The 25,354-nt window shown below is 39.9% G+C and overlaps 1 protein-coding gene across 1 annotated transcript in view; it reads right to left on the minus strand.

Moving 5' to 3' along the window:
• ACAP1 (ArfGAP with coiled-coil, ankyrin repeat and PH domains 1) overlaps positions 1–25,354 on the minus strand; it is a 1,330,515-nt gene that overhangs the window by 466,114 nt on the left and 839,047 nt on the right. The window contains exon 10 of the mRNA XM_044077032.1: positions 125–237. Within this exon, the coding sequence (XP_043932967.1) occupies positions 125–237 (113 nt within the window). The remainder of the gene's footprint in view (positions 1–124; positions 238–25,354) is intronic.

Here is a 25,354-nt window from a genome sequence, read left to right on the forward strand (position 1 = left end):
AGACATTTCCATCCTGAGTCTGTCTGTTACCAAATTCTTACCTATAGATTAATCAGGATGCAGGTTCTCTAGCACTATTGTTTAATACCCCCTTTCTGTTGAAGCAGCAAGGTTAACTACTCACCTACTCCAAGTTTTGAAGGCATTGCTGGCCCGCTTGAAAAGGTAGCCTTCCATGACGATTCCACTTGGGGCATCCATTTTGCATTCCATAATAGAATCATCGTAGGAGATGTCCTGCCACAACATACAGAAATTATAGTTAGACTAAAGGCTGGATAACATATCCTGTAAATTATATTTTTAACTCATCTATCCACATAAATCACTTAATTCCCAGGAAAAGGGCCCCATCTTATTGTACAAATTGACTCTGAAAAACACAGGATGCAAATGTAGCTGACCCAGGGATATGATGCATTATTCCGACACATTGTTAAAATCAGCTTAAATCTGTCAAGGCTTTCACTTACATAGACCCTAGCATTTCATTCTCAAGCAGATAACTTACTGATGTTTCAACACATGCAGCATTAAAACATTTAATTCATACTTTTAGTTTCAGTAAATAATAGTTTCAAGATACTTACTACCAATATATTTTTACCCATCTTCTGATTTATTTTCTGTATTAACTATAACATTTATGACATGGTATGCCATCTTGGATTGGACTTGGTATTACTTTTGTTGAGGAGATCTTTCATCTGGTATTCACAGAACTAAGCCAACATGAGAATGGAGAAAGGAGATTTTGCCCACTGGGATGACTGTAAGTAGGGGTACAGAAAAATAAGCCAAAGGGAGGAGGAATTCACTGGAGAAAACTGGCAAATGAACCAAGGTATTTGGGAGTAAATGGCTAAAGAGAAAAGGTAACGAAGTGCTGAGGTCATGATTATGTTTAGACAGCAGGCTGGAGACTCCCTTCACTACCACAGACTGATATCACAGCATAGGCAAAGGGAAAGGATCAGGGGAATCACAAGTGACAGACCTGCTCTGATAGAATCTTTAGTTGAATCTAGAACAGAAGCTGCTATGAGAAAAAAAAAAGATAATTAGTAGGGCATAAAAAACAATGCATGATAACTAAGAATCAATCAGATGAGGTTAGAAAAAATTTGGAAGAGAGACTGGAAAAACAATTTAAACAGGAATGATGGGAAGACATATGCATTTACTGCTCACATGTATGCAGCAAAGTCCAGAAGGTTTAGGATTTTTGCTTGGAAGTTTTTGCATAAGCATTTTTATAACCCAAACAGACTTCAAAGAATTTTTCCTAAGGTGAACAGCAAATGTTGGAGATGTGATAGGGAAGAAACAGGTAACTGGGAAAATCTATTGTGGGTATGTAAAGAGTTGACAGACTTAAAAATTCCCTACAGAGTACTCATCAGAAATATTGGACAGCAAATGCATGTAACTAAGGAAATTATTCTTTTGAGCAGGGATACAGAATCTGAATTGCCCTAGACATAAGAAGGCTTTGTAAGTTTAATTCTGTTGGCTGGCAAAAAGACAAGTATTACAAAATGGAAATAAATCAAAGTCTAAATCAACTGTATTTGAAGCATGTTTTACAGTCCCCTCAGACTTCATTGTTAACAGTCCAGTAACCAACGCCCTTGATGGATCTACAAGCTAATCTCCGCCCCTCCACTCCTGAACTAATTCTATTTTTTTTGCTGGGGCTAGTCATGGATCTTGAGGGTGTCCTACGGGCTTGGCTCATCTAGGTTCATAGGTGCATACTAGGCGAATGGCCACTAGGGCCCTTATAAGCCTAGATGTGCAACCTAAATATGACCCACAAATTTAATTATATAGGTGGTGATTTACTGACTGCCTCTGTTTATCAGAGGTATAGCAGCCAGACCAGGGGTGAACTTCCAATTACACATTCATTGGTCCAAGTTGCAATTAAAAAGGGAGAGAGAGGAACTCTGCTTCACATAGATGGGGAGCCTGTTCCAGAGAATGGGAGTTCTATGAGAAGCATATCTGTCCGTCCAACATCTCCTAGTTATGTTGCAAGAAAAATGTAGGTCTTTTAATCTAGTAGTTCTGATGCCGTTTGTTTTGTGGATGTGCAAAAGGTTAATCAAAACAGGGTCCAGGGATGCCCTATATGCCAGGCAAACATCACCTCTAAGAAGTCTGTACAATACCGAGTAAAAAGACAGGGCTTTGAGGCAATCAGCATAGGACATTGTGTTTACTCCCTTTATTCTTTTTGCAAGGAATCTTTGCGGACTTGTGTGTTTCTGCATGTTTTTGGTCAAGTACATACCAAAGGAGGCAGTAACTCTATGATGGGTCTGATGACCTCTCTAGACCTAGATGCCATGCGTTTGCTTATAAGTTGAGCAACACAGAAGGATTTTTTACTACCTTGGACACATGATGATAGACGTCTAAGTTACTATCTACATGAGTTCCCAGATCCCTGACTACTGAATCAACTTTTAAGGCTATTTTATTGATGATGCAGTTACACGGGGTGGTAGACTTTCCAAAAGGTTCTACAATGCATTTCTTGGTACTGCGTTTTAAGCCATGGATTTGGTACTAAGTATTTGTCAATGTAAGACCTTTCTGAAGGGTGTTCTCATCTTGAGGGGATTCAATGACTGCTCCCAGTTTGCAATCATCTGCAAACTTTGCCAGCCAAAGGCCTTTGACATTCAAGAATTCGATGCCAAAGAGGAGTGAGCCCAGCACAGAACCCTGGGGGACTGCAGTGGTGACCGGCCTTGCTGTGGAGGTGGTCTTACTGATTCTAACCTCCTGGGTCCTATCAGTGAGCCAACTACCTATCCAATGTACTATAAACAGGTTTATACCTAGTTCCATAAGTTTGCTGACAATGCTCAAGTGGGGTATTGTATCAGGTACTTTAGCTTGATCTAGGTAGGCAGTATGCACAATCTTCCCCTCATCCATTGCCTTAGCAACCTTTTCAAATAAGTCCATCAGATTCAGTAACCATGACATTCCTTTGATAAAGCCAAACTGGGATGGATCCAGTGTCTGGAGGTCTTCTGTGTCCTTGTGGATGATACTTCTTTCCATGGCTTTGTAAATAAAACTAGTGGATCTGTACTTTCCAGGTTCTGTTGAAGATCCTCCCTTATGAAGGGGGAGTCTTGTCACACAAAGCCTGTTTTAAGACTATAGTTAAACAGTAACTCCAGGGGTCCTGATAAGTCATATTTTAGACTATTTAGGAGGCATCCTGGGGTGTTATCAGGGCCCACTGAGGCCGTGTTCTTGCTTTAGTGAGTGCAGTCAGTACATGCTTCCTAGTTATAACTGGAGGGGTTATGTTTGAGGGTATTTCTGAGGGGATGGTTGGGGTGAGAGGGTGGTAAAGTTGGAACTGAATTTGCCCTCTAACAGGTTTACTACATCGCCAGGCTCAGTGAATGTGGCACCATTAACCACCAGTTCAGCACATTGCTGTGTATGCTGCTCTTGAGGTTTCTGACATAGCTGTAGAAGGCCTTGTATGGTTAGCTTTCACTTGAAAGGCTATCTATCCTATAAGTTGAATTCTGCTGACTTAATTAGCCCTCTTTGTTGCCTATTTCCTTAGAAGAAAGAGTTTCTATATTTATGGGCATCACCATTCCTGATTTTTGCCATATTTTTTCCTTTTGTTGTATACCCTGTTTAATTTGGGATGCCATCAGGGTGGTTTATTTTGTGGGCTAGTCATGGACTTGCTTCTTGTAGGTATAGCAGCCTCTCTCCAGCGATTGGCATGTCTGTACAGAGTTTCTGAGAGCAATTCAGTATAGGTATGTTCTCTGATTTTGGAGGGACACTGAATTTTGACAATTGATCACTTAAAAAAGGTGATTTGCCTTGGAATAGTTCCTGTTACTGGTTTTGATGGGATTACATGGTGGGTTTTGATTTTGAAGGAGACAGCTTTATGGTCGGACCTTACCAGGGAGGATTATACATTGGGGGTGCTGCAGAATTCTCTCATATTTGTAAACAGGAAATCTAGTATGTTGGAGAGACTAGAGGGTGTATTTACTATTTGGCCAAGGGTATTTGTATTACGAAGTCCAGGAATCTCTGGCCCTGTAGATTTGAGGCTATGTAGGATTTCCAGTCTATCCAGATGTAATTAAAGTCTTCCATATCTATGGTGTTAGGCTGGATGGTAAGTGTTTCCAGTAGGTCCAAGTATGCATTGTAAGCTTCTTTAGACATGCAGGGTGAACTATAGCAGCCTAGGATATGGTATGGGAATTTGTCTATGATGAGCTGCACATGGAGGAACTCATCATCCTGTTTGATCACCCTAAAGGTAAGCTTGTCACTGATGCATATTATGACACCTCCTCCTTTAGCCCTTTTCTGTGCAGCTACTGCTCTAGAAGTGTGGAAGGCACTGAAAACTTGCACTGCCAGAGTACTCACTGCCACTTTAAACCATGTCTCAGTAATTGCACAGATGTCTATATTCAAGTGCGAGTAGAATTCTGGCATTGAGCAGTAATACCTTGATGTTTAGCTGAGTTGATTCTGCTATGTCAATAGGTCTGTCAATTGGGAATTATGTAAAAAAGGCACTATGGTGTTGGATAAAGTTTTAGTCAGTATTCGAAACTTAGAGAGAGGTGCCGACCATCCTTGGTAAACCAACATGGTCTGTTAACCATGTCCTCTAAAGCTGATAAACATTGGATCCCCTTAGAATGATACCAGAAAGACAGCCAGTTTTTGAAATCAATCATTATTTGCTCATCTTGTGGCATCATCTTGGGTGATGGTAATGTGCTGCCGAATGCTAGACTCATACCATTCTGAGACACATAGTCTGAAAGCTCTCTGTTTCTTTCCATATAGTCCAAGAAGGTAAATCTCAGGACATTTACACCTACATGGACTATGATGGAATCATACTGGTATCTGTGACGTAATGACTCAAGTGCATGATTTAGTGCATTCTGGCTCCAGATAAGCAACTAATTGTAATTGTCTCCTTTTTCAGCCTGGTCAGAGGGGCATCTATATCTTACAATGGAGACCCAATGATGAGAGTCCTGGGAAGTGTGTTTGCTTCCCTTAGGAGCTTAGTGGTTGGGGCTCCACTGACAATGACAGCATATGTGGTGTTATGTATTTTTTTCTGAGTGCCTTTGGGCGTGTTGAGGCATAGCTTTGACAAAGGGTGATCTAGGTGATATTTGTTGTTTAGGAAGATTATTTTTAAGTACCTCAGCATACGTTAGTCTGTGTGTGTGTTGTGTACTATGTGAGGTGGGTGTTGTATGAGTGGCTTCAACAACCTGATGTGCACCTGTATGCAACGGTTTAGCCTCCAGTGTCATTGTGTAAGTACACCTTTCACATACTGTCTCTGCTTCTTAAAGTGGTTATCAGTAACATGAGACAATTGCTACACTGTCTCAAGATGCCCAATATCCACCAAGCTGGCTACAGAGAAGTTAGGAAATTGCATATCCACACTGTCCAATCCTTTGATTTGTTTGCTACAAGGGGGTGGTGTATTGTGGTTAGATGGCTATTAAGGGTGCTTTGTCGGAGCAGATTATGCAAAACAGTATTGACATCTACTAACTTTAATGTTTACCCAATATTGAATTCAACTAAATTTGTAGGTGTTCTCACTTTAGTCCCGACTAGCTACTCTAAGCTTGTTGGCACAAAGCATTTGTACTATGTTGCTGCTTTATAGGTTACAGTTTAATGAGTCATTCTTTCTAAATGTTTTCTACTGAACAGGGCACTGGTAACCCACACAAATGCACAAACTTTATAGCAGCACAGAAAAAACAGAATAACTAATGAGCCCACTGGCCAATAAAATGACTGCACTATGAGTCCTTTTGTGTATTTCTTACCTCAGACAGACCAGGCAAACACGACTTGCCACAAGATGAATAAACCCAGCCCTCCTAATATAAAAACATAGTAGAATAGACACTTGAGTGGAATACTACCATAAACCACTCAAACAACTAGCTGGAAATCCCATGCTGAAGGCAATTGAAAGACAGTCTTACAGCAGTAACAGTGAAAGGAAGTGCATTTTTTTTTACAACACGCTCACCATTAATCCAAATTACCTATTCATGGGAGACTTCAATTATCCTCTATAGAATGAGAAACATATGCTGCCTCATACTAACAGGCACAATGATTCTCAATGATTTTTGGACTTTATTAGCACAAAATTCCTTGACCATATAGTGCATACTTCCACCAAAGGTTCAAACATACTCAACCTGGAACTTACCAATATGGGACAGCACTGCACTCCTTCAAATGTCATGTCCTCAATGGTGAGGTTGGACAACAAAGCTATCTCCTTCTAAATAAAAATCAACTAAGTAACCCCAGCAAACTCTTTAACAGTTAGGAACAGTTTCAAGGCAAACTGCACCCTGTTAAGTGATAATTTATCAAACTTTAGTGTTCCTTCCAAGCCCGAGTTCACAACTATGTATGTGGAATTGTTCACAGAGGCATTATACAACCATGTGCCTGGCTGTATAGAGGCTGCTGTACCTATTAGAAGCAAATCCAAAACAAATTCTAAAAACAAACCACATTGGTGGAATCTTAACCTTAACAGTGTGTCTAACAAAAAGAAAAAAGTCATAGCAAAAAATCAGGAACAGAAAGTCACATAATTATAGGAGCTCTCTAATTCAACTAAACAGGAAACTAAGAAGACCACGTAAATCCAACAAGGCCAATTATGAGGTCAAGATTGCCTCACAAGTTAAAGACAACTACAAGGCCTTCTATATGAACAAAACCTCAAAGGCAGCACACATTAGTGTGCTGAACTGGTGGTCAATGGTGCCCCCTTCACTAAGTGGAGTGACATAGCGAATTTGCTGGCTGACAAATTCAGCTCAAACTTCACCCCCACTCCCCCCCTGCCTCCCTCCATGAAATCCAGGTACTAGTATGCTCACTAAAGCCAAAAACACAGCCTCAGTGGACAGCAGGAATATCCCAGGATGCCTCCTAAATAGCTGAAAACATGATCTATCAGGACCACTTGAGTAACTTTTCAACCATAGCCTCAAAATAGGCTTTGTACCATGAGAATGGAGGACTGCAACAGTTATCCCACTTCACAAGGGTGGAGCATCAACCAACCCAGAAACTACAGATGTATTAAATCTGACTAGTCTAACATGCAAAGCCAAGGAATTAATTATCATGGAAATTGTAACAAAGACATAGGTAGGACTTCAAGGATAGCTGTACAGTGAGTAACAACTTAATTCTAGCTCTCCCATTGTGAAAACAGAAACTAAGCAGAGAAAGCCAGTAGACCTAAATTTCTGGGTAAATTACAATAACTGGCTAGTAAGTGCACTTCCTGGATGCCAGGAAAAAAGACATACAGAGAACCTGAAGGAAAGTCAGCCACAAAAGGTGACAAAGAAACACTGCAAAAATACTGCAGCTGTTCACCAAAAAGCCATGCAAGTTCCACACATGACGTCTAACAACCCAGAGGAAAGCATAAGGCAACTGCACACAGACCTGATTAAAATAAATTAAAAACTGATGAAGTATATCAACTCAAACAATAAAAGAGTGGAAAAATGGAAGAAGCTTTAAACAGATATTCACGTAATGTGATAAAACTGCAAAACTCAGAGGTCAAAATGAAGAAAAAGCTGGCTGAATATGAAACTTCACAAGAAGAGATGTTTCAAAAAAAATATAGAATTGCAGAAGAGAGCACGTAGGGAAAACCTGAGATTTTCTGCTGTACTGCAGAAGCTGGAAGGAACAGACTATATTCATTTTATAGAAGGCATAAATAAGCAACTGGACTAGTATTCCACAACATGAATTGTTAATTGAAAAAGCACATTGAGTGTAAGCTCCAAACCTGGCTATAAGAATGCAACATAGACCTTTAATAGTAATGATGCAATCTTACCAGCAAAAGGAGCTGATTCTTTCAAAACTGTGGCAAAACGGCAAAGTACTACAAGTGGGAGATAACAGAGTGTTTGTGGAGAATGACTACTTGCACACTAGGCGGAGTAAATGTATTCCATTATTCAGGGAATGTCGAGAAGCAGGCATGAAATTCAAAGTGCTGTGCCCAGCTATCTTCAAAATATTTTTCCCTAGAGGGATAAAATCATTTTTGATAAAGTACATGCTAAGGAAGAAATAAAAAAGTCTGTCAAACAAAAACTGAACTGTGAAACAGAAGGCGATTCTGCTTCTTGTTCTTCTGGTAATAAAGACCACAGAGAGACTATGCCAATGAAACCTTTTCCAGTTTTTCAACAGAAAATGCTTGAGAGAAGGAAAAAAGCATAAGAGTTGACTAGAAGAATCAAAAGTGCATTGGAAATGAAGCAGAGAGAGGATTTGGGAGATGGAGATGAACAGGAGTAAAACCAGTAACTTGGAAATTGAGAAATGTGGGATTACAAAGCAATAAGTATATCTGTGAAACATGACAGAACAAGAAAATCTGGAAATATTGGGCTTTGTTAAACTTGCATGGGGACTCTAAAGCATATGCTCTACTTCATGTCTATAATGTTTAAAAATACTCAAAAGAGGGGAGGAGGAGGGAGAAAGTAAACTTTAAGTAAAACAAATTGGTTTCTTAATGACACTATTTTAATATCATATAATTTTCTTTGCATGCTATATATAAAGTATTTTTTTTTCCTGTTATTTTTAAGTGTAATGGGGATACTAAGGTAGACAGCACTTAGTAGAAGCACAGGCTATACCATGTATTTTAGCATGGATAACCTCTCTTTTAAGTTATTTCAAGTCTGTATGTGTGGCTGTCAGTTTGGAACATTTGTTCCTATTAGGAGGGTAAAACCTCAATATTTGAAGATGTACATAGTTTTTAATGTTATTATTTAGTTAATAGGTTTTAGGGGCTATTTGGGTATATTTATTGAGAGTTTTCAATAAAACAAAAAGTTTTGTAAGATGTGACATAGGCTCAGATGGAGATGACAAGAAACAACTGTATAAAAGAGTAACCTGCCAAACAGTATATGCATGTAACACAAAAGTTGGAACTAGACATTTAAGAAAATATGTTATACATAAAAGGTGAGAATAATAACTTTAAGAAACTGATACCTTCTGTAATGTTTTTAAATGTCAATGGTCTCACAGATAAATACAAAAGAGAAAGAGTAGTGAACTATACTAAAAAATGTACTATGGATGGACAATTTCCCACAGTTTCTCCAGCCAGCTTGGTTGACATGGGCATCCTGAGGCAGTGTAGCAACTGCCTCATGTTCACAGACAACCCTTTAGCCCTAGTCCACACAAACTCAACAGGTGAGAGATGCAACTGTATTAAGAACCCTGAATCCATGCTCTCAGTACATATGACAATGAGTGAGTTGTCAGCACGTATACCTCACCTCCTACTCCACCCAAACCTGTATCACACATACCTCACCAGAAACATATCTCTACACCAGAGACCTCTCAAACACAAACACAAGCATGCTACACATAATACACATAATACTTCCTTTGCAGAACACAATACACATAATAGCTCACATACCAGTGTCTCAGCTGTCAAACCCTTAAGGCAAAACCCAAAACCAAACATATTAGTCATAGCTTATTACATCATGAGACACACAGATGTCCTTCTCACCAGACTGGATAAGGAAAAGGTCACGGTCAGCTGTCACGGGGCAGGATATGCCATATCAAACATGCACTCAAGTCTCTCAACAACAGGTACTGTTATGACTCTGTCATAGTCCACTGGCTAAGGCTCTTGCCACCCCCATAGTGCCTTTTATTTTTTAAGCAGTGTCTCAAGGACAAAATTCCTGATGTAAAAACTGCATCTAACAACCTCAAGGTTATGTTGCTAAACATGAAACTGCACTCACTGGAAGCAGTCCTCACCATGGAAGATGTAGACATTTGTGCAGTCGCAGAGATCTCGTTCAAGATTGTGGAGAATACCCCATCCATACTGAGTTACACCTCCTTCCACATGTTCAGACCACAAAATGAAGGTGTGAAAACTAAAGGAGGCAAGTGTATCAAATATTTATTAAAGATAAATACACCTCCAGATTGTTTAAACAGTATGATTCCCTGGAGATACTTCAGGTGCAATTAACTGTTGGTAGGACACCTATTCAAGTCATTTCCAGCTACAGAATCCCCTCCATGAATTAGGACACCCACTATTGGATCTATTTCAATCTATCATGGTGCATCCGAACACCATGGTTTTGGGCGACTTTAAAAATCCATTGACTGGGCAATTACTTGTGCTCAAACTCACTTGCCCAGAGGTTCCTTGACTCTGTTAACTCCAATGCCCTGGACCAGCTGGCAACACCCCCGAGAAACAAGGAGAAACTGGGATTTTGAATGCAGACCTTTGAGGAAAATAACAATAATCATACAGAATGATATGTTTAAACAACATGTGATATTCTATCGACGTTTTGTCGACGATTTGTTTTTACTTTGGAAAGACTCTTTGGATGAACTTCAATCTATGTATACTATTATGAATGATCTTACATCATATCTTGAATTTACTATGCACTATTCATTGTATAAAATTGAATTTTTAGATTTATACATTGAGAGGCTAGATAACAATTTCATTAATACTGGGGTACATCGGAAGTCATGCTATACAAATACCCTTCTTTATAGATCTAGTATGCATCCGCATTAATTTTTTAAAATATTATGAGAGGCCAAGCTATTAGAGCCTCTAGGCTGAACCCGTTAGATGAAGGCTTTGAAAGTGAATTAATGGGTCTTAAAGGTAGATTAACTGACAGAGGATATAATACTACTGAAATTAATCTAGAACTAAATGTTGTATACCAATTACATTCCTCAAAGGCAGAACCTTATTTTGGGCCTAGAAATTTTAATGATAATTTTGATAGAAGTATGAAGCATAAAGAACATGTTAAATTTTCTACATATTATTCTTCTGATTATTCAGAGCTTAGGGAAGTGATTGGTAAATACTGGGCCATTCTACATGTAGATAATGATCTCAAGCAGATTGTTGGGGATGAACCCAAATTTCTATATAGAAATAAGAATAATTTAAAAAGGTTTTGCTATCCTACGTCTAGCTGTAAAGATAAACATGAAGGTTACACTAAGCCATGTGGCAACTGTAATTTTTGTTCACTTATTGACAGTACAATGCATTTCTTTCATCCTGATTTGCAAACAACATTTAATATATATGCCCAAGCTGACTGTATGACATCACATGTCGTATATTTAGCTATCTGTCAATCATGTTCCTCATTCTACGTAGGCAAAACCAATCGCCCACTGAGAGATCGAATGAGGGAGCATGTGTATCATATGAAAAAGGGCACTCTACATAATGCACTGGCTAAGCACTTTATAACTCATGATTCTGAGCACAAATTTTTATTCAAAGTATTGGAAGTAATAGTCCCTAATCCAAGGGGAGGGGATATAAAAACCTATACTGAAGCAAAAGAAACAGAATGGATTATTCTGTTGAAAGCTGATAAAGACCATGGGCTGAATGAAAGAGCTTCAATTAAACCAAAATTGAGACAAAGGAGAAATATTAAATAATATGAGTTTTTATATGTTCATATTGTGTATTTTTATTTAGCACATTTTATTAAGCATGCTTTAAGCAATGTTTTTATGTGTTTATAAGTGCTTGAATTAGTATATATATATATATATATATATATATATATATATATATATATATATATATATTTGATGATTTTATGCAATGTCTTTTTAAAAGCTATAATTAATAGATTGCTTAAGTACTTAATTAGTGCACCCAGAGAAGTATATATTACAGAGACTTTTATTGAGTATGTGTTGGATCTGAAGAAGCTACATAGCGAAAGCGCTCATCCTGTCTGTTTTCCTGTCTATTTTGGATTAAAGCTGGCGTTTTTACATCATATCCCTTTGGGTTTTTTCATTTGGTGATTGGTTCCTGCTAACGCTGTGGTTTACCTTTGTTCAAGATTATTTAAGAAAATATGTTATACATAAAAGGTGAGAATAATAACTTTAAGAAACTGATACCTTCTGTAATGTTTTTAAATGTCAATGGTCTCACAGATAAATACAAAAGAGAAAGAGTAGTGAACTATACTAAAAAATGTAGAGTGCAAATACCTATGCTACAGAAGGCAAAATCAAAAAGAAATGAGCATGTGGATTTGATAAAGAAAGGTTTTCAGGATGGTTATTCAGCAGAATACCTAGGAGAAAGGAAAAGAGGAGTACTTAAATTAACTGCAAGAAGAGCTCTAATAGTGGTAGAACATGATAAAAAATAATAATGGTAGATTTGTAGCATGAAGGGGCTACTGGGAAGGGAGGAAGGTTACACTGGCATGTATTTATATTCCAATTAAAACTGCTGTGATGGAGCTTAAGAAAATTCTGGGAGAAATAATCAGCTTTCAGCAAGGAATATTACTTATAGGTGGAGACTGGAAGATGTGTCTGGGACGGCCAGAATGGAAAATATAACAAAGAAGGATAGATTTTGAAGAAATATATGAAAATATCTGGCATTGAAGATGTGAATTTAGAACTAGGAGTTCAGAGTGAATTTACATATTATTCCTCAAGATACCAAAACTGGGCTAGGCTAGACAGAATTTACATTTCACAGGAACGTGTGCATTTAATTGAAGGTCTTGATATGCACCCAATAGCTATTTAAGATTGTGCGCCAATAATAGCTAAAATAAAAACACAGGCTGAAGAAAAAAATGGTGCACTGGCACGTTCCCACTTATCTGCTGAAAAGAGAGGAATTTAAGAAATGAGTAGTGGAATTTATTCAGGAGATATTAGAGAAGATAGAAATTTCTTCTGAAAATATAGCTAACGAGTGGAATAAAATTAAAGTGGAATTTAAAAATAGGGTGGAAATAAAAGAAAAGAAGATATAGTTAAGCAGTAACAATAATTACTTAGATGGACTGACAACTGTTAAAGTATTGCAAAACAGAGAGAATCCCACAGAACAAGAAGAGAAGGAACTGCCGAATGCTAAACAAAAAAATAAGGGATTACCAAGATAATATGCATGAGTTTAGAAAGACTGCTATTAAGCAACTGTTTTCTGATAATAAAAAGGGCCGTCACCAAGCTTAGGAAGCCTATAACAAAGAAGAATTTGATATTGCACACTCCTCCCAGTCCCTTCGCATCAGCTTATTCTAGTGAGTACAGTGACATTGATTGGGAAGGCCCACCCCCTTCATTTCTTAACCCTGAATTATCTTCTGTTTCCTCCCTTTCTACTTAATTAACAAAAAATACACTTTATTCAGCTGCTTTTACTGTGTTTGTGTCTCTTCTTACTTTAGTTTGCTTTTGCTGCTTGTTCTTAAAAGTGTTAATCTGCATTTACTATGCTACATTTATTACTGCTTGTTAGTAGCCTGATTAAATTGTAATTGTTATTCTAAGTCTCTTAATTTTGGTTTAAGGACTTGGGCTTCAGGACAGTTATTTTACATTAAGGTTTGTGGTCTAAACTCTTGTGGAAGGAGAAGGCAGCCTCTGCTCTTCTGAGCTGAGAATTCATGGGTGAAGGCTCATTTGTGCCTGTTGTTCTAAGTGCTTTTGTTCTGGTTTAAGCACTTGGGCTCCAAACCAGTTATTGTACATTAAGAAGCTTTGTCGTCTAAACTCTTGTGGCAGGACAGGATAGCCTACACGCGTCTAAGCTGGGAATTGTTAGTTGAAGGCTCATTGTGTCTTTTATTCTGAAAGTGTCTTAGTTCTGTTTTAAGTACTTGGGTTCCAAACCAGTTATTTTACATTAGGAGGGTTGTGGTCTAGACCCTTGTGGCAGTAGACAGTGGCCTGCACCCTTTTAAGCTTGGAATTGCTGGTGAAGACTTATTGTGCCTGTTATTTTAAGTGTCTTTATTCTGGTTTAAGCACCTTGGTTCCAAAGCAGTTGCTTTACATAAGGAGGATTTGTGGTCTAAACTCTTGTGGCAGGAGAGGATAGCCTACACCCTTCTAAGCTGAAAACTGCTGGTTAAAGACATATTGTGTCTGTTATTCTTAAGTGTCTTAGTTCTGGTTAAAGCACTTGGGCTCCAAAACCAGTTGTTTTACATTAGGAAGGTTTGTGGTCTAGACTCTTGTGGTGGGAGAGTGTGGCCTACATTCTTCTAAGCTGGGAACTGCTTGTGAATTGCTGCTTTATTTAAACTGTTTTTGCTGTTGTAACTATGATTTTTATGCACTTTGAATTTATAGTACTTCTGCATTTTATAGCATAGGCTAGATTCAGACTTGCTGAATCTAGACTGATATCACTTGAGCACTAAAACCAACTCTTCACTAAAATACTGAAATATCTGAGGCATTCATTGATTTCATCTAACTATAAGTGCCTGTTTTGCTCTTACATTGCACTTTTGATTTGTATTTGCATTATGCTGTCTGAACTGTTCTTTGCCACATTTTACTGTATACTGTATTATTTCACTTTTGCATAGCCCATTTTCAGGTTTCCTGTTTCTGGGTCTGTTTTGTAACTTCTGAGCATTAAATTCAAGCTGGTGAAGGCATTTCTGCACCCTTGTGGGAGTAGAGTGCTGTCTGGGTCCCAGCCAATTGAGGCTGATTGGACTAGAGCTTAGAGAGAACATCCTTATTGGCTAGTTTGAGTTAAAAGGGTTATTTCTTGTTTTATTTAAGCCCTGCATTTGCATTTGTTTCACTGTAGCACACCATCGTGCACTGCTGCATAGTAGTGGTTACTGTTGGTGGTTATAGAAGCACACATTTTGATTGTGGTCTATAACTGCTCTACTGTCAGGTGGAAAACTAAGCCTAGCCTCAGAGGTACCAACACACCTCTCACCCACTAGCCATTCCTAAGTATGACCTCTTTTCCTGACCATATTAATTTACCTAACACTATGGATGGACAATTTCCCACAGTTTCTCCAGCCAGCTTGGTTGACATGGGCATCCTGAGGCAGTGTAGCAACCGCCTCATGTTCACAGACAACCCTCTAGCCCTAGTCCACACAAACTCAACAGGTGAGAGATGCAACTGTATTAAGAACCCTGAATCCATGCTCTCAGTACATATGACAATGAGTGAGTTGTCAGCACGTATACCTCACCTCCTACTCCACCCAAACCCACATCACACATACCTCCATATGCGGAGGTCCTCACCAGAAACATATCTCTACACCAGAGACCTCTCAAACACAAACACAAGCATGCTACACATAATACATATAATACTTCCTTTGTAAAACACAATACACATAATAGCTCACATACCAGTGTCTCAGCTGTCAAACCCTTAAGGCAAAACCCAAAACCAAACATATTAGTCATAGCTTATTACATCATGAGACACATAGATGTCCTTCTCACCAGACTGGATAAGGAAAAGGTCACGGTCAGCTGTCAGGTGCCAGGATATGCCATATCAAACATGCACTCAAGTCTCTCAACAACAGGTACTGTTATGAGTCTGTCATATTCTACTGGCTAAGGCTTTTGCCACCCCCATAGTGCCTTTTTTAAGCAGTGTCTCAAGGACAAAATTCCCGATGTAAAAACTGCATCTAACAACCTCAAGGTTATGTTGCTAAACATGAAACTGCACTCACTGGAAGCAGTCCTCACCATGGAAGATATAGACATTTGTGCAGTCGCAGAGATCTCATTCAAGATTGTGGAGAATACCCCATCCATACTGAGTTACACCTCCTTCCACATGTTCAGACCACAAAATGAAGGTGTGAAAACTAAAGGAGGCAAGTGTATCAAATATTTATTAAAGATAAATACACCTCCAGATTGTTTAAACAGTATGATTCCCTGGAGATACTTCAGGTGCAATTAACTGTTGGTAGGACACCTATTCAAGTCATTTCCAGCTACAGAACCCCCTCCATGAATTAGGACGCCCACTATTGGATCATTTCAATCTATCATGGTGCATCCGAACACCATGGTTTTGGGCGACTTTAAAAATCCATTGACTGGGCAATTACTCGTGCTCAAACTCACTTGCCCAGAGGTTCCTTGACTCTGTTAACTCCAATGCCCTGGACCAGCTGGTGACACCCCCAAGAAACAAGGAGAGACTGGGATTTTGAATGCAGACCTTCGAGGAGAATGACAATAATCATACAGAATATTATATTCATAAAGTAGCAGAAAGTATTCTAAGTACTAAGCCAACATGGAAATGGAGAAAGGGGATTCTGCAAATAGGGATGACTGAAATAAGGGATACAGACAATAGGCAAGAAAGGAATGGAATATATTGGGGAAAACTGGCAAAGGAACCAAGGCACTGAGAGCAAATAGCTAGAGAGAGAAAAGCTATAAAATGGAAAATGCCAAGAATTTATTTGGACTGCACCCTAGAGATTGACTTCCCTATCAAGGACTAATATCAGAGTATAGAATCAAAAGAGGTTACTAGGCTAATAGCCGCAGGGCCCTTACAAGCCTTGCCAAGTTCAACTTGTGTTCCCCAAGGTTGTCTGGTTCAAGCAGACACGAAAATCGGCACCTATTGCCCCTGTCCAAGAGGGATACAGGTGGAACCCCCCCACCCCGGGTGAATTACCAGTTACCCATTCAGCCGTCCAAATTACACTTAAATAGGGTCAAAGAGGGGCTCCAAAACAGTTTTCCTCAGGTAAACAGCAAATGTTGGAGGTGTGATGGGGAAGAAAGAGGTAGCTGTGAACATATTTTCTGGAAGTGTAATGAGTTGGCAGACTTTAATTTATTTATTTATTTATTTATTTTATTTATTTATTTCCCGGTCCCGATCAACAAATGTTAAATAAAATAAATAAAATAAACTGTGAACATATTTTCTGGAAGTGTAATGAGTTGGCAGACTATAAAGATTCCCTGTAGACTGTCAGAGATATTGGGTAAGCAAATTGGTGCAACTAAGGCAATTATTTTTTGAGCTCTGATACAGAATCGGAATTGCCTAGAAATAGTAAGGCCTTACTGAGTCTAATTATCATGGTTGCCAAAAAAGCAATTAGTGGAAAATGGAAATCAAAGTCTAAACCAACTTCACTAGAAGTAGTGAATATAGTAACAGAGATAAAACAACTGGAATTAGGAGCAAATTTCATAGGAAAAATGGAATTGTGGGAACAGTACAAGCATAGGAAAAAATGAGGTTTAAAAGAAGGCAGGATTTGAATGAACTCTGTAATGTTTGACTGACAATGGCTGGATAGATTATAAGTGAAGTATAATGTTTGCAGCTACAGTTGTGTCAATGTGGTTTGTAATGTAGACTTTTTGCGACTGGAATTGTGTCAATATAGTTTGTTTTCATTTACATAACTGTAAGATTGCCTGTGTCATATGTGAAAATTTAATAAAGTTGTTTCTTTTAAAACAAAAATAGGCAACCATCAGAAACCAGACCTGTACCCCAATGTGTGTGTATGTACCTTTAAGAAGCTATCCAAGGGCATGCACAAGAGTATAAATACTGAGCATGTGCAAGTCTGACTGCCATTTTGTAGTTAGCTTCTGAGATGTAAGCATGTATGTATGCAAGGTCTGTCTGTTAACTATTCATTTGTACTTAAGGATGATGCAATCCACCCTCATGTGTATTAAATCATCTAAACAACCCCCCCCCACCTGCTTGTCATATGTTAGAGAAGGACGAGTGACATGGTTCCAGACGTAGTATGTCTAAAGAACATGGATTCAGAACCAGCCTATCTGGCATGGCCAAAGCGATTTAAGGCACTTGCGCAGTGGATCATCCCTAAAATGTACAAAGTTCGCAAAACAGGTCAGAAACAAATTTCAAATATTAAAACTTGCTCAGCACTATTTCTTTTTCATAAAATATGAAACAAGGCATACAGAGCATTCTATATGATATTCACATAAACCGATATGTATGATATTGATAAAAATATTCAAATTACTACGGAAAATGTTTGAAATAAAATCTGAACTCCATAAATCAAATAAAATAAGGGGAAATGACATTTTCGCCATCCACATATTTTTGGATTAAGCAAAGATACCTGAGTTATCAAAAGTGAATAAAGTTTCCTGTAATTAGTGTTCCAGATACAGATTTGCTGTATCCAGGACGATTTGTAAGCTTCTGAGCCCCCAAGCCTTTCTGTGTTGGAGGGAAGCCTTCTAGCTTATCAGTCGGAGTGGTAAGCACTAGGTAACCTGTCTACCACATAAGGAGTGGTTCTGGCCCAGAATTTGTAGTTATTGGCCGTTTGGGCGGTCTTCCATCTCTCTCAACTTTCTGATTTTAAGGCCTGCATTTGCACTTGTTTCTGTCCTGTAACTCCTGGGCCCATCTCATTTGCTCACTCAAAAAAAAAAAAAAAAAAAAAAAAAATCTGCTTTTACTGTATTTGTGTTTCTTCCTACTTTATTTTGCTTTTGCGTCATCTTAAAAGTACTCAATTGTATTTATTACTGCTTGGTGTAACTCATTCTAAGCCTTTTAGTTTAAGCACTTGGGCTTCAGACCAGTTGTTTTACATTAGGAAGGTTTGTGGTCTGCACTGTGGTGGCAGGACAGGTAGCTTACATCCTTCTAAGTTGGGAACTGCTGATTGAGGGCTCAGTGTCTGTTATTCTAAAAGTGTATTAATTCTGTTTTAAGCACTTGGGCTTCAGGCCAGTTATTTTACATTAAAAGGGTTTGTGGTCTGCACTCTTGTGGGAGGAGAGGCTGGACTTTGCCCTTCTAGCTGGGAATTTCTGGTTAAAGGCTTATAGTGCCTGCATATCTAAACTGCTTCTTACTGAAATTGGTACACCTTGTTTGCTGTAGCATAGACTAGATCCAGGCCTGCTGAATCTAGCTTTGTTTGTATAACCTGAGCACTAATCCAGGCATTCTTTAAAGTATTCAATTGTATTTATTACTGCTTGGTAGTAACTTGATTAAAGTGTAGCTATCATTCTAAGTCTTTTGGATTAAGCACTTGGGCTTCAGACCAGTTGTTTTACATTAGGAAGGTTTGTGGCCTGCACTGTGGTGGCAGGACAGGTAGCTTACATCCTTCTAAGTTGGGAACTGCTGATTGAGGGCTCAGTGTCTGTTATTCTAAAAGTGTATTAATTCTGGTTTAAGCACTTGGGCTTCACGCCAGTTGTTTTACATTAAGAAGGTTTGTGGTCTGCACTGTAGTGGCAGAACATGTAGCTTACCATCCTTCTAAGTTGGGAACTGCTGATTGAGGGCTCAGTGTCTGTTATTCTAAAAGTGTATTAATTCTGGTTTAAGCACTTGGGCTTCAAGCCAGTTATTTTACATTAAAAGGGGTCGTGGTCTGCACTCTTGTGGGAGGAGAGGCTGGACTCTGTCCTTCTGAGTTGGGAATTTCTGGTTAAAGGCTTATAGTGCCTGCATATTTGAACTGTTTCTTACTGAAATTGGTACACCTTGTTTGCTGTAGCATAAACTAGATCCAGGCCTGCTGAATCTAGCTTTATTTGTATGCTGCTTGTTTGTTTGCTTGTTATTTCCCTGAAACGCTAATTCCACCTAAAATTCGGCTTTTCAGCGCTTCTGTGGATCACTAGTGATATCTGCATTGCTTACTGTACTTATTTCCTTGTTTCACTTGAAAGAAAGTTACTGTTTGTTGTTTTTGCATTTAAGTTACCTGAAACACATTGCATTTAAGTTACCTGGCACTTGCTCACTAAAGCAATTATATAAGTCAGCACTAAAATATTAAAAGCACTACACCCTCGCAAACTCCCCTTGAGTACCTCGTTTCCCATTGGCCCTTTTATTTCAATTATAAAGGAATTCCCAATACTATTCTAGCATGTCCAAAGGTCAGTTGTCAATCTCCTCTCTGGTCCAGCTGGTGAATCTCAGAATCTTGAGGCAATGTTACAACTGCCTCATGTACACAGACAACTCTCTCCTCCTCCCAACAAATTCCAACACATGTGAGAGATGCAACCATATAGCCATACTGGAGGCTAAGCTCTCTCAACTCAGTACTGGCGAAACAAGTCAGGAGGAGAAGGCAACCACACACACTACAATTCCAATCTCACACAGACCTACCACGACAGCAAACCTAACACAAACACACAAAAACATACTCGGAGGCTCTAAATAAAAATCTGCCTAAGCAGCAGACACCTCCAAAGCAGACACCCAAGCAACCGCTACCCCAAAACAAAACTCGTGCAACACATAGCTCACAAAGCCAGTGTGCCGAACAGTCACAGCCCTTAAGGCTAAACAACACACCTGATACACTTGTAATAGGTGACTCTATCGTCAGGCACACTGACATCCCGCTCACCAGGCTGAACAAGGAGGTCACGGTGAGCTGCCTGTCGGGCGATAGGATCCGCCACATAACACAAGCACTCAGGTCACTCCAAGGCAAGTACAAATATGACTCAGTCATTGTCCATGCTGGTGTGAATGACCTGAGACGTACCTCCCTGGACTACATGAAAAGAGACATAGAGGAGCTCTCTGAGCATGTAGCCCAGGCCGGTATGACCCTGACCTTGAGTAGCATCTTACCCTCACCAAGAATGATGCCATAATATGAAGACAAGATGATCAATTTCAACAATTGGCTTAAGTATTAGTGTCATTCAAAGGGGATCCAATGCCTGTCAGCCTGGGATGACATGCTCGACAAGCCACGATGCTTCGCTAGGGATGGCTTGCACCTGTCACCCCTGGGCTTTCGGATATTGGCAAAGGCTCTTGCTACCCCCATAGTGCCTTTTTTAGGCAAGGCTCAAAAGACAAACCCACCTCCATAGGTATCACAAGGGATAAGAAACTAAGAGTAATGCTACTCAATGCCAGAAGTCTAAACCTCAAGATGCACGCTCTCGAAACTCTCCTTAGCATGGAGAACATCGATATCTGTGCAGTAACAGAAACCTGGTTCAAGGCTCCGGAGAGCACCCCAGCACTACCAGGTTATACCTCATACCATGCTTTTTGGCCCCAAAACTTGGACCGTACTACAAAAGGAGGGGGAGTATCAATATTCGTCAAAGATACCCACACCTCCAGGTTGGTGGCACAGCACGAAGCATCAGAGACTATCTATGTGCAACTAACAGCGGGTAAAACTGCCTTCCAGTTTATAGCCTGCTACAGACCACCCTCCCAAACCTAGGAACCCCACTCGGCCTTCCTGAGAACACTGGAAAATATGAAGGTCTCTCCAAACACCATTATATTGGGCGACTTCAACTACCCAAACATAGACTGGGAGGACTACTCTAGCTCTAACACCCTAGCCCAAAGGTTCCTAGAATTTATAAACTCAAATGCTATGGAACAACTTGTTACCACTCCCACAAGAGGAGAAAACATACTGGACCTGATCATCACCAACATGGGGACTCTATGCTTGAGACCCGAAGTGTATCCCTCACTGGTAAGATCAGACCATAAACTAATCTCACTGGATATTCACATCCCGACTCCACCCCCTGCCCTGAAAACCACAGTGAAAAACTTCTCTAAAGCAAATTTCACACTCCTCAAAACCAAGGTGGAATCCTTCAAAGCCCCCGGGCCTGTGAAAAATATGGCCCAGACCGCAGAATCCTTTATAAACGCATTCTATGAACACCTTCAGGAATGCATGAATCATGCAATCTCAAATAAAACCAAGACCCAATCCTCCAAAGGCAGACGTCCTGTCTGGTGGACCCCAGCCATAAACAAACTATACAATAGAAGGAGGAAGCTACTACATGATAGAGAAAAATCCCAAAAAGGGAAGGCATCTCTGATCAGCATTAGCAAAAAACTATGGCACTCATAAAATCGTCTAAGGCCAGCTTCGAGAGAAAAATTGTACAGGACACGAAGGATAATCACAAGGCTTTCTTTAGTTATGTTAGGAACCTGGGTGGGAATTCCCAGATATGCTCAGAATTAGTCCAAAATGACAAAAAATACACCGAACCCACAGACATTGCCAACATCCTAGCTGACAGGTTCAGCACAAACCCCCCCCCCACCAAAAGGGCAAATATTTATCCCAGCAGAGTGCTGCCCCCCTGACATCTCAGATGCTCAGGTAAGAGCTGCCCTCTCCAAAGCAAAAAACACAGCATCAATGGGACCAGATGGTGTCCAGAGCTGCGTCCTACATGAACTCCAAGAAGAGCTAAACCCAAACATAAAACTACTGTTCAATCTCAGCCTTACCACAGGATATGTACCCAAAGAGTGGCGTACAGCAACAGTGGTCCTTCTCCACAAAGGTGGTGCCTCAACGGATCCTGGAAACTATCGCCCCATAAGCCTGACTAGCTTGGTCTGCAAAGCTATTGAAAGGATCATCATGGACCTCATAAATAAAGATATTGGGGACCTACAGACACTGGATCCTACCCAGTTCGGCTTTGCTAAGAGCAGATCCTGCCTCTTAAACCTGGTTGATTTCTTTGAAATCGTCACCAAGGCCATTGAGGAGGGGAAGGTGGTCCACACAGCCTACCTGGACCTCGCAAAAGCCTTTGATACAATGCCCCACTCAGGCATTATAGATAAGCTCACCAGCTTAAATATAAACCCCTATGTCACTAGATGGGTTGCAAACTGGCTCAAGGACAGAACCCACATGGTTAGAATTGCTGGAGCCATGTCAGACTCCAAACCAGTTACAAGTGGCATCCCACAAGGCTCAGTCTTGGGACCTCTCTTGTTTGGTATATATTTCTCGGAGGTACAGGCCAACATGGAAGGACTTTGGCTGACTAAGTCCGCAGATGACTGCAAACTGGGTGTCATAATCGACTCTCCAGCCGACACAAGCATCCTCCAAAAGGGCCTCATAGAAACAGACAACTGGTGCCAGAGCCATGGCCTCAAGCTAAACGCCAAAAAGTGTATAGTCATCCCCTTTGGCAAAAACAAAGTGCCCACAAATTACCACATAGGTGGTAATCCATTAAGTACAGAAGAAGTAATTAGGGACCTGGGGACCCAAGTTGATAGCAATCTCTCATTTGATAACCACGTGGCCAAAGTGGTTAGAAAAACATTTTATATAGCCCAACTAATCATGAAGGGATTCACATCTAGATCAGGGGAGGTCATCGTGTCTCTTTACTCATCCCTCATCAGGCCCGTAATTGAGTACAATGCCCCTTTTGGGATGTACCTTACCAGACACCTGCAGCAACTGGAAAGACCCCAAAAGTACCTAACCAAGAGGATCATAGGGCTCAAACAGATGCCATATACTGTCCGGTTAAAGAAACTCCAGCTCTACTCAGTGGCATACTGCCTGCTCAGAGGCGATCTGTGCCTGACGTATAAAGCCATGTCCAACCCGGAAGTAATGGACATGCTGCACCTCAGAAAATCCAAATCCCATCGAGCTACGCGCTCAAGAGACTTGAACCTCAGCACTGAAATAAATAGGACATGCTGGAGGGACAGATTCATAACCCAGAGGCTCCCTTCACTCTGGAATAAAATCCCAGTCCAGGTTAGGCAAAGTCCCTCATTGACTCTCTTCAAGAGGAATCTTGATGAGTGGATGGGAGATCATAGGTTTACCCCGGGTATCACTTCTATGTCACTGTTAGACAGAAGCACAGTATACTAACCTTGAAAAAGGGCATAGCAAAATTAATTTAAAATGGGTGGCAAAAGCCAAACACACTCTGGCTAGGCTTATAAATGCCCTAGGGCAGATAGCCTAGTATGAACCTATGAACCTATGAACATGTTTGTGCAGTGTTACAGTAAAGCTATTTTGCAAAAGTATGGGCCATTACAGGGTATATTTTGCAGAGTATAGCCATTACAGAGATTATTTCATGAAGTACAGTATTAAGAAGAACTTATTGTTTATTTGTATAGTTTACTGACATCTTCAAGTGGAATGGTAAACATTAGTTGGTGTTAGTGGACTCTTACTCCAATTGGTTTGAGATTGACTTAATTCCTAACCTAGCATCTAATACAGTCATTACTAAAATAAAGCGTCATTTTGCAGTACATGGGAGTCCGCACAAAGTTGCTTTTGACAATGGCAAGCAGTTTACAAGCCAACAGTTCAAAAGATTTGCTGAAGAAAGGGACTTTACTTGTGTCACAAATAGTCCTGAGTACCCACAGTCAAATGGCTCGGCAGAACATGCAGCTCAAAGTGTAAAGCAATTACTTGAGAAGCCAAAATGAGACAATAGTGATGTTTTCCTGAATCTCTTTAATCTCAGAAATGTTCCTCGTGATAAACATCTTGGTTCACCTGCTCAGAGACTTCTGTTGAGACAAACCAGAACCACATTACCAATCAGTAGTCAATCGTTGCTTCCTTGTGTCAAGAATAACAGGTTAGTGAAAGCCAATCTGTTAAAGAAGCACCTAACTCAGAAGTCCTATTATGATAAGACCAGCAAACCACTCAGTTACGAAAAGAAGTGGTAAGGATGCAAACATCTAGAGGTTATGATCAGATTGGTGTCATGAAGAATACTGGTCCAGAGCTGAGATCATACATTGTGGAATCACAAGGAGCAATCTTCAAGTGGAATCCAGAAACATTTGAGACCGGTGTCTGAGCCTATACCACAGCATATAGCCTGTGAGAAAGACTATCACAGAGTGAGTTGTTCATTGTTCCAATTCCAGAGAAAGTTCCAGAGGACGTTCCTGTTCCTGTGATGAATCCAGAAGTTCCTGATACAAGTTGTGCACTGCAGACTGTCCCTGTCGCTAAATTTGGTCCACACTATTATGTTACGAGATATGGTCACATTTTTAAACCCTGTAATAGATATGAAGCAACTTGGACATGAACATTGTGTTTTGTTTCTAATGTCTATAGTAATGCATGTCTAACTCTGAAATTGTTTTGCATAAAGGGAAATCTTTTTAAGAGGGAGGATGTAGATCAATGTTTGTGTATGTACCTTTAAGATGCTATCCAAGGGCTTGCAGAAGTGTATAAATACTGAGCATGTGCAAATTTGACTGCCACTTTGTAGTTAGCTGTTGAGATGTAACCATATATGTATGTAAGGTTTGTCTGTTAACTAGTTCTTTCGTACTTAATCATAGGAGGTTACTAGGCTATTAGCCCTAAGGCCCATATAAGCCTAGCCATGAGTTTAGCCCATGTTTAGACAAGTCAGCACCAAAGCACCTGTCCAGCAGAGACACAAGTGGAATCCCAGGGTGCATTTTCTGTTTCCCATCCAGTTATCCAGGTTGTGTTTAAAAAGGGATAATGAGGTATTCTGCTTGACGTGGAGACGGAGTCTATTC

Source organism: Protopterus annectens, chromosome 7.part0 (genome assembly GCF_019279795.1).
Source record: "Protopterus annectens isolate FY-2018-M chromosome 7.part0, PAN1.0, whole genome shotgun sequence".
In the NCBI taxonomy this organism is placed as follows: domain Eukaryota; kingdom Metazoa; phylum Chordata; order Ceratodontiformes; family Protopteridae; genus Protopterus; species Protopterus annectens.